This window comes from Pseudorasbora parva, chromosome 8, assembly GCF_024679245.1.
Source record: "Pseudorasbora parva isolate DD20220531a chromosome 8, ASM2467924v1, whole genome shotgun sequence".
Classification (NCBI taxonomy): Eukaryota; Metazoa; Chordata; class Actinopteri; order Cypriniformes; family Gobionidae; genus Pseudorasbora; species Pseudorasbora parva.
In genome coordinates, this window is record NC_090179.1 from 29,649,723 (window position 1) to 29,660,072 (window position 10,350).

The 10,350-nt window shown below is 39.7% G+C and overlaps 1 protein-coding gene across 1 annotated transcript; it reads right to left on the reverse strand.

Moving 5' to 3' along the window:
• Window positions 1–1,752: 1,752 nt before the first annotated feature.
• Window positions 1,753–3,968, reverse strand: rnf26 (ring finger protein 26). The gene has a single exon (XM_067451761.1). It carries the CDS (start codon window positions 3,372–3,374, stop codon window positions 2,070–2,072), a length of 1,305 nt encoding a protein of 434 aa, XP_067307862.1. The 5' UTR covers window positions 3,375–3,968; the 3' UTR covers window positions 1,753–2,069.
• Between the last annotated feature and the right edge of the window lie 6,382 nt (window positions 3,969–10,350).

The following is a 10,350-nucleotide window of genomic DNA, read 5'->3' on the forward strand; positions in this document are numbered from 1 at the left end:
TGTTAAATTCATTATGGTGCCTCACTTCCTAAGCTTTTGGTTATTTTTAAAGCATTGTTCTCAAGTATGCAGTTACAGATAACAGACATGAACGCCGTATCCGGATGCATGTATTGAGGGAGTGGTTTGAGTACTGTTTCTACGTGCCCAACAATGTGATTCACATTTTCTCCAACTAAAAAAGCTGGAATGTGGAGCTGTCCAGTGCTGAATGTGTATTTTATACTTCAAGTGTAATGCTTGAATATCAAATAAACCGATTTCAAAAAGAATGATATTCCATTTTTCGAAAAGTCATGACCGCATGATTTGGAGGAAGTGGCCTTCACTTCAAAAGCTCTCACATCCATGATCAGCATCTTAAAATCTAAGCTTATGTGCTGCTCTCATTGTAGAAGTGGGATCAATTATAATAATCAGACATTGTTGTGAATTGCATTTTAGTCCAGAAACTAATACAAGCTGTGCTAAAGAAAAAGACAATACGACCACAGAGTCGAATACTGTTTATTTTTCATCTGGATAGTCAATGGAGGTGGTTTTGATATTATCCAGGCAGGCCTCTGGAGAGACACACATCTGCTTTGCCCACAAACGTCATCATTGGAGACCTTCTTACAAAACAAACATCTGCAGTACAAGAATACAAAAGGACGCGATAAATTGTGGAATGAATGGAATGTTTAAAAAATTTAAAATTACAACAATAAACCATGGGTTAGTGTTAATCACCTGCATTGAGCAGAACTAAGAGTGACAGAAATAATTAGGCACTATATGGAAAATATACATCATAGGACAAAACAGTTATGAATCTGCTTACATGGGTCTTGAAAATCCTTTTTTCACCCTAAACGCATATGATTGTCTTGCGCATTGTGCCTTTCTGAATGCAATTTTGGGTTTTGAAATACCATGTAAGACCAAAATAAATGAGATAAACCAGTGAGGTCTGTACCTTTTGTCTCTAATGTACAAGATGTTATCCAAAATAGTGGTTTCTAACAACATCCACTGGACAAAGCCGAGCTAAAAGCCTTTCTGCAACTTGGTTTTTACCGGTAACCTAATTAATGTCTTTTAAAACAAAAAACAAGCACAAAATTTCGATTTGAAAATGCACTGATCAATACCATTTTAGCAGTGAGAGATCCTTAATGCTGTTCAATAATAAATGACAAAAACAGCATGAATATCAGATTGTAGAATGGCTTGAGAAATTATTGTAGTGACACTCAAATAGTGCAAAATGGCTTTGGTGGAATGATTACAAAGTATGCAAAGCAAAACAAAAGCATGAAACTATAGATCTCCTTTACAGTCAGGCAAAAAATGTATTACACGACTCATACTATAAGGCTCAAATTTAGTATCATACAAATGTTCTCCTTAAAGGGATAGGTCACTTTAAAATGAAAATTGTGTCATCCTTTACTGACTCTCAAGTTGTTTCAAACCTGTATGAATTTCTTTATTCAGCTGAACACAAGTGAAGATATTCTGAAGAATGTCAGTAACCAAACAGTTAACTGGAGTTATTGACTTCCATAATAGGAAAAAAAATATGGAAGTCAATGGTTCCAGTTAACTGTTTGGTTACTGACATTCTTCAGAATATCTTTCCTTGTGTTCAGCTGAAGAAAGAAATTCATTATTATAGGTTTGAAACAACTTGAGGCTGAGTAAAATTTGACACTTTTCATTTTAAAGTAAACTATTCCTTTAAACACGCAATTAAACAAATCTTTCACCTTCACAATCAACATCCCATTTTTAATGATTTTAATACAAAGCTTATACATTCATGATATATTGCTGTATGAGAAAAATAGTGTTGCTTCTACAAGCTGATGGAAAAAGTGACAATGTATATAAAACCATAAGAAAACACAGTCACAGTCATCAGCCTCGCCATCGCAATTTATAAAAGGTTTTGATTCAAGTCTATATACAAGCAATAGTAGTGGAATGGACAAAGACGAAAAGGGAACTTGTGGTTTCCCACGTTTCAAGAACAGTGCTGCTCAAATAACCTGAGGATGACAGAAACACATCCGTAAACGTTTCCCTCAGAGATACACGTCCATGGTCTGAAGGATCATGTGGCGGCACAGAGGGCAGTTGTGTTGGTAGATGGGCTGGCTCAGTAGAATGTTGGTGCAGTTTCTACACAAACACAAGTGACGGCACGGCAAAAGCACGACAGTCTTGGCGCTGTCCTGACAGATCACGCATTTCTTCCTCTCCTCTTGCTCCTGCAGAAGATTCAGCAGGTTGTCCGCCGGAGGCCCTTTGCAACTGTCCTCAGACGGAAACTTCCGGAGTGGCCTGTGAGTGCTGGAGCTTGGAAGCGGCAGATTTAGAGGATCGTCTGCTTGGTTATCATCCTCAGGAGCGTTTTCCACTACCGGCTCTGCTGCGTTTAGGTCAGCTTGCGGCTCAAGGTTGTGCTCGGGCTGTCTAACGTCCCTTTCCGCAGCCTCTCTCCTCGCAGGAACCATCAGGAGGCCTATACGGCTGCGATGCCAGGCCAATCTCTGCCACACGTTTCTCTTGAGCACATAGAGACGGTGTAGCACCCTTCGGAGTCGCCGCAGGACGGGCACGGTGCTGATATAGTTGGTTATGTGCAAAGATGCCCGTCTTGGGAGCGCGGGGTTCAGGTATATAGTGGCACACGTGATGATGACCAACGTCAGCATCAGTCCATAAGAGTTGAGTAGGAACACGCTCATGAAGATCTGGCAGACAGATCCCAGGAACTCCATGGCCAGTCTGCATGGTGTCCAGAGCAGGATGGAGGTGCCAACGAGACTGCTGTACAGGAAGGTCAGCACAGTCAGGGTTAGCTCAAGAGCTTTCTGCAAAGGGCAGGACACCGCCTCCACAGTGCTGACCAACACGGAGTATAAATTTTGCGTGCCTATGAGAAGTAAGTTGATGATCGTGTTGACAAAATACAGCAACAGGCTGAACACAATGCCACAGCCTTCCCACGCCTGCCGTAGAAAACTGTGTCCCGACAGCAGGCCACGGTGAAGAAGCTCTTTGGTGCGCAGTAGTAGATGTGAAAACAGGTATCCGATCATCTTGAAGCTTTCCAGCATGCCTACGAGCAGCTGCATCCAGCCTCCAAACATATTATGGGTCACGACTGTCACTCCGTCCCTCATGGTGATGATGCAAAGCAGAGTGAGATTCCAGCACTCTGACACTGAATTTGTGAGTAGCATGGGCAGACTATTGACAAAGGAGATCACTGCAACCAACAGCTGAATTAATGAGCTGACAAGAACAAAATTTAAATCCAGGAGGAGGCAAATGGCATCTATGCATTTTCCAATTGAGCTAAAAATAAGGCTCAGTAGACCCATAATAAGAATATCCGCTTGTGAAATGTCACCTTAGTTCGCCGTAATGGACTATATATCATCTGTAGTATTATTTGTGCTGTCAAACGATATAGTTAAGCCTGTAGTTTCACAAACAAACAGCTTTGGTAGCCAAGTTAGCTCACGTGCTAACCCATTCGCGTCTTATCGTGTCGTCTTGGCTAACCACTTAAGATCCAAATAAAAGCAATTCCAGTCGTATTATCGCTGAGCATTAGCTGGGAATGACATGTCCTCTGGCTTGGGCAGATCCACTCATCCTAAACATGGTTAGCATCGTGAAGTAGCTGCTCACACATGGACGGGAGCTGCTCGGCGGATGTTTACGTTTGAAAATCGAAGCTGCTCATGTTGGCTGGTTGTACATATCTGTACCCCAAGCTAATGTGCATTCTTAAAACACAGTGTAATCCAAGCGTCCACGCTATTTATGAAGCTCCAAGACGACGACAAACCCAGGGGCTTGTTTCTTTTGGATTATTAATGGGCTATAATCGAAAGAGTCACTCGCTCTGTTTCGGTCCGTTGTTTCCGCTTTACACATCACGTGTTTTTGAACATTTTGAAGGGGATCAACTCAGCCCTCGGGCTGCGCAGAAACACGGCTGCAATTATACCTACTCACCACCTTTATTTTCTTCACTTTTATGGTCATTTCAGATAGCATGGTCTGATTATATTACAAATTGTTTTTGGTCGAAATTATTGAGTTTAGAAAATTACATCATTCGTAAATGATAGTTAAACAAATAAATCGTATTTTTGCTCTGTTCAATCAATCTATGGTCATTTGTATTGTATTTGCTGTTTGGTTGAATCCATGGTTGAATCACTGCCGTTTTCCCTAGGCATTTGGATTTTGGTTTTAACATTTGGATTCAAATTCTTAACCAATGCCATCGCAACATATGGCTTGACCGGGGATAACACAGAAAGGCCTAGATAGGTTTCAAATTTGTATGTTGTTTTTAAGTATCTAAAATAGTCATATGACTCACTATCGAGATACGTTGTTACCAAAATTAGCGTTCAAAATGTATTATATATACAGTACAGGCCAAAAGTTGTAATGTTTTTGAAATAAAGTTTCTTTTGCTCATCAAGCCTACATTTATTTGATCAAAAATACAGAAAAAATGCAATATTGTGATATATTATTACAATTTAAAATAATTGGTTATTGGATTACTTTAAATGATCATTTATTTCTGCGATGCAAAGCTGAATTTTCAGTATCATTCCTCCAGTCTTCAGTGTCACGTGATCCTTCAGAAATCATTCTAATATGGTGATTCATTTTCAAAGTTGGAAACAGTTCTGCTGCTTAATATTTTTTCATAACCTGTGATACTTTAAAAAAAAATACTTTGATGAATAAAAAGTTAAAAAATATAAAAAATAATAAAAAAAGAAGCAAATGTTTTAAAAATAGAAATATTTTGTAACAATAATATACACTACTGGTCAGCATATTTGGGGTCAATCTTTTTTTTCTTTCTTTTTTTTTTAAATAAATCAATAGTTTTATTCAGCAAGGATGTGTTAAATTGATATAAATTGATAGTAAAGGGGATTTATATTATTTGAAAATATGTTTTTATTTTGAATAAATGCAGTTCTTTTGAACCTTTTATTCATCAAATATAATTAGGCAGCAGAACTGTTTCCAACACTGATAATAAATCAGAATATTAGAATGATTTCTGAAGGATCATGTGATAGACTGGAGTAATTATCCTGAAAATTCAGCTTTGAATCACAGAAATAAATTATAATTTAAAGTATTATAAATTGAAAACCAAATATTTTTAAATTGTAATAATATACCACAGTAGTAAAAAAAATAAATGTATTTTTGATCAAATAAAAACAGGCTTGATGAGCAGAAGAAACTTCTTTGAAAAAAACATTACAAATAGTAATGTGTCCAAACTTTTGGCCTGTACTAACTAACTAACTAACTAACTAACTAACTAACTAACTAACTAACTAACTAACTAACTAACTAACTAACTAACTAACTAACTAACTAACTAACTAACTAACTAACTATCTATCTATCTATCTATCTATCTATCTATCTATCTATCTATCTATCCATCCATCCATCCATCCATCCATCCATCCATCCATCCATCCATCCATCCATCCATCCATCCATCCATCCATCCATCCATCCATCCATCCATCCATCCATCTATCTATCTATCTATCTATCTATCTATCTATCTCTATCTATCTATATATCTATTTTTTATTATTTGATTAAAAATAAAAACGAAAAAACTGAAAAATATTTACTTTAAAATGTGTGGCAACTATGAGTTATTTTAAAGTGCTTATCGGTGCATATTTGTTCATATGAAAGTGTGCAAATTTTGTACATATATATATATATAACAAAATTATAATTTTCATTAATGGAACCCGAAGAATATATGTGACTGATAATAGCTTATATGAACAAAAGGTGTGGTTTTGCATGACAATAGAGAGAATAGCCAAATTAGCTAGTGTTACACAATTTATGATTGGTCCCATTAAAGGGTAGAAGACATACACACATGTAAATACACAGACAATTTGACATGTTGGACCTCACAACTGTTGTTCTGCTTAGCATTTGTCAGGGCCGGCAGGTCGAACACTGTTTAACCTTCCGTTTGAGGCCAAGCAGACATTCTCATCTGAGGGCCTCCTGGGAAAATAAACAAACTACACTGATCTGAGGCCCCAACTGGAAGTAACAAAGCCCTGGAGAATAGATTTCCTTTGACAGATTTCCTTCTTCTAGAGCATAAAGCAAAACATAACTGCTGTATTTTCCATTCCTATGGGTCATTTCCACACAATTAAACTCGATGACAGCCTTCAAGTGCTCATGTATGCTCTTTGCTCCTTGCATTAAAATAAACCTCCTCTCGCGAGGGAAACAAAATTCCGGTGAATTGATTGCGACAATAGCTCATTTTGTTGATAGCTGTTCTATTGTTTCATTGACCTATGTCTTAAGAAAACATGTATTCTCTTATATGTGATAATATCTGTTGGATTCTGTTTAGACAACAACATGAAAAGGAAGGTTTGAAAAGATGTGGGTTTCTTAGCACACATTTTGTTGAATTGGAGTTTTCCTTGTCCACAAAATATTCCAGAAACTTTAATAGGTTGATGGGTAACCAGTACTAGGCTACCATTCACAATACCATTCATAAACATTTGGTCACAATTTACAGTTTTTTTTCAGTTGCTTTGGTACATTTCTCAGATCAGAATTGAAATTCTCAAAACTACCTGTTCAATTCTCACATCATTGTGTCACTTCTGCACATCAAAAAAGCAGTTTCTCATTTCTTTGAACAAGTTGCAAATGCTTTGGTACATCCATGCAAATGATCATGTCCAATTCTCTGTTGTTCCCTACATTATCATTTGTTTATGTCATGCTGATCAAAATGTATTATATTTGGTCTCTGTGGAATAGTCTCACCCCCACAACATTTAGGCACAAGCTCATAGCATAAGTCTTCACATGCAAAATGGTTGAACAAGTTATCATATGTCAAGCATTTTTCCTTGTTTCCTCCTTGTTCACATTTCTTCTTTAGTTTTTGTGTGTGTGTGTGCTATTCAGTGCTGTCTTTTCATTTTTGTATCTCAATGACGTTATGTCAATAAAATACATAACAAACAGTAAGAGTGTAAATTTGAATCTCCTCAAACCAGAGGACACTGCCACTCCTGCAGCCCTTTCAACCAATTTAACTTTTTCACACACTCCTCGGCCTATTGGGAGGGGTGGGGGTACTGGTTTGCTTATCTCAAATGATTGGAAATTTGATCCATTACCATCTCTACCGGCCAGTTCATTTGAATCGCACTCAATCACTATTACTCACCCTGTTAAAATCCATGTGGTAGTGGTCTATCGTCCTCCAGGTCACCTCGGTAACTTTGTGGAGGAGTTGGATGTGTTAATTTCTAGCTTCCCTGAGGATGGCACTCCACTGATTCTGCTTGGTGACTTCAACATCCATCTTGATAAACACCTAGCTGCAGACTTCAGCACTCTACTGACTTCATTTGACCTTAAGTTAGTATCTACTACGGCTACTCACAGATCAGGTAACCAATTAGACCTCGTATACACACGCAACTGCTCCACGGACAACACTTTAGTTACTCCATTACACACCTCAGACCACTCTCTCATTACTCTTAACCTCATACTGACTCCTGATACAACACGTACTCCTACACAGATTACCTTTCGGCGTAATCTACGCTCACTCTCTCCCTCTCGCCTATCCACTATGGTTTCATCTTCACTCCCTCCACCTGCTCAGTTCTCAACACTGGACACTAACAGTGCTACCGACACACTTTGCTCCACTCTAACATCCTCCTTAGACAGTTTTTGCCCCCTTTCATCCAGACCAGCCCGCCCCACCCCATCTGCCCCCTGGCTGTCTGATGTTCTCCGTGAACATCGCTCTGGACTCAGGGCGGCAGAGAGGAAATGGCGGAAATCTAAAAACTATACTGACCTTGCCTTTTATCAGTCTCTTCTCTCTTCTTTCTCTACAAATGTCTCCACTGCTAAAACAACATACTACCACAACAAAATCAACAAATGCTCTGACTCTCGCAAACTCTTTAAAACATTCTCCTCTCTCCTTTGTCCTCCTCCTCCCCCTCCTTCATCAACTCTTACAGCTGATGACTTTGCATCATTTTTCACAAACAAAACATCCCTCATCAGCAAACAGTTCTCCTCATCACAAACTGACAAGCACATCTCAACAACTAACACGAACACGCTTCCATCCTTCTCTCCGCTCTCCGAGGCAGATATTTCTAAACTCATCCTTTCCAATCACCCTACTACCTGTCCACTTGATCATATACCCACTCACCTCCTTCAGGCTATTTCTTCTTCAATCACTCCTGCACTCACTCACATTGTCAACACTTCTCTTCACACGGGAACCTTTCCCACAGCATTTAAGCAGGCTCGGGTAACCCCACTGCTTAAGAAACCCTCTCTGAATCCAGCACATTTAGAAAACTTCAGACCGGTATTCCTTCTGCCTTTCATTGCAAAGACCCTTGAGCGAGTTGTGTTCAATCAACTCTCTATGTTTCTTGAAAGGGACAACCTCCTAGACAACAACCAATCCGGCTTCAAAAGCAGCCATTCGACTGAGACTGCCTTGCTCTCGGTAACTGAGGCACTGAGACTGGCAAAAGCAGCTTCCAAATCCTCAGTGCTCATTCTGCTGGATCTGTCTGCTGCTTTTGACACAGTTAACCACCAGATCCTCCTGTCAACACTTAAAGGGTTACTTCAGCGATTAGCATATGGCTTTGTATCAGTAGAAACCCTGGAGAATATTCAAATTATTGTGCTTTCCCCTCTCATATCTCCCTGAGACGAGAGATTTATGCATTTTATTTCTGGAAAAATTCCTCCTATGATGCAAAATGACGATTTTTGCATCATAGGAGGAATGTTTGCCCAAAGGCTAAAGACTACAGCCAGCAGAGGGAGCCATTTCCGCATGTTTTGAATCTGCGTATGGGGGATGGGAGATTACACTCAGCTTGCAGGGAGAGCTCAGCTTGCAGACAGGATCATTTAAACGGAGCTATGGTGAGCAATGTAAGTCTTTTAACTTCTCAAATTCATTTCTATGAAAGTTAAGCTTGCAAAGGCATGAACTGAAAACGCGCCAGACTGAACTCGCGTTGTGAATGTATGCCGCGAGTGTAGTCGCGATTACCTCAGCTCTCATCACTCCTGCAGTTAGTGCTCAGTGCTGTGATACTCGCGCGGTGACTCATTCGTTATATTGAACACATACGTTCAGTTTTTAATTGTAGTGTCTCTAACTCAGTCACAGTAATGAAGTTGTTGGCGTTGGAAATGGCCTCACAGGGCAGCGAAGCATTCTGGGAATTGTAGTCTTTCATCCCCATGGGACAAAAATACATTTTCTGTCTTTTCTCAGTCTAGAAGACACCAAATTCAAAAATAATTTCACATTTCTACTACATTGATGACCCAGTTTAAATACAGATTCATCTTCCCAGCGCTGAAGTACCCCTTTAAGACGATGGGTATCTCAGGAACTGCCCTCCAGTGGTTCAGGTCTTACCTCTCTGGTAGGTCCTACAGGGTGTCATGGAGAGGTGTAGTGTCTAAGTCACATCATCTAGCTACTGGGGTTCCCCAGGGCTCAGTCCTTGGACCACTTCTTTTCTCCATCTACATGTCATCATTAGGTTCTGTCATTCAGAAACATGATTTCTCTACTTCTGATTTCAACCAGATGATCCTACAGTCAGTGTTCGTATCGCTGCCTGTCTGACAGACATTTCTGACTGGATGAAAGAGCATCATCTTAAACTCAATCTTGCAAAGACAGAATTACTTGTTTTCTCAACCAACCCAGCACTTCATCAAAATTTCTCCATTCAGCTTGGTTCATCGACCATAACTCCATCAAGGACAGCCAGGATTCTTGGAGTTGTGATTGATGACCAGTTAAACTTCACTGACCACATTACTGCAACAGTCCGGTCCTGCAGATTTGCTTTATACAACATTAGAAAGATTAGACCCTTCCTATCAGAACAGGCTGCACAACTCCTGGTTCAAGCTCTTGTTCTCTCCAGACTGGACTATTGTAATGCTCTTCTGGCTGGGCTTCCAGCATGCACTATCAAACCCTTGCAGCTGATCCAGAATGCAGCGGCGAGAGTGGTCTTTAATGAGCCGAAGAGAACGCATGTTATGCCTCTCTTCATCCAACTGCACTGGTTGCCAATGGCTGCTCGCATCAAATTCAAGGCTCTAGTTCTCGCTTACAAAACAACCACTGGTTCTGCACCAATATACCTAAACTCACTTGTTCAGACTTACACACCCTCCAGAAGCTTGCGTTCTGCGAATGAG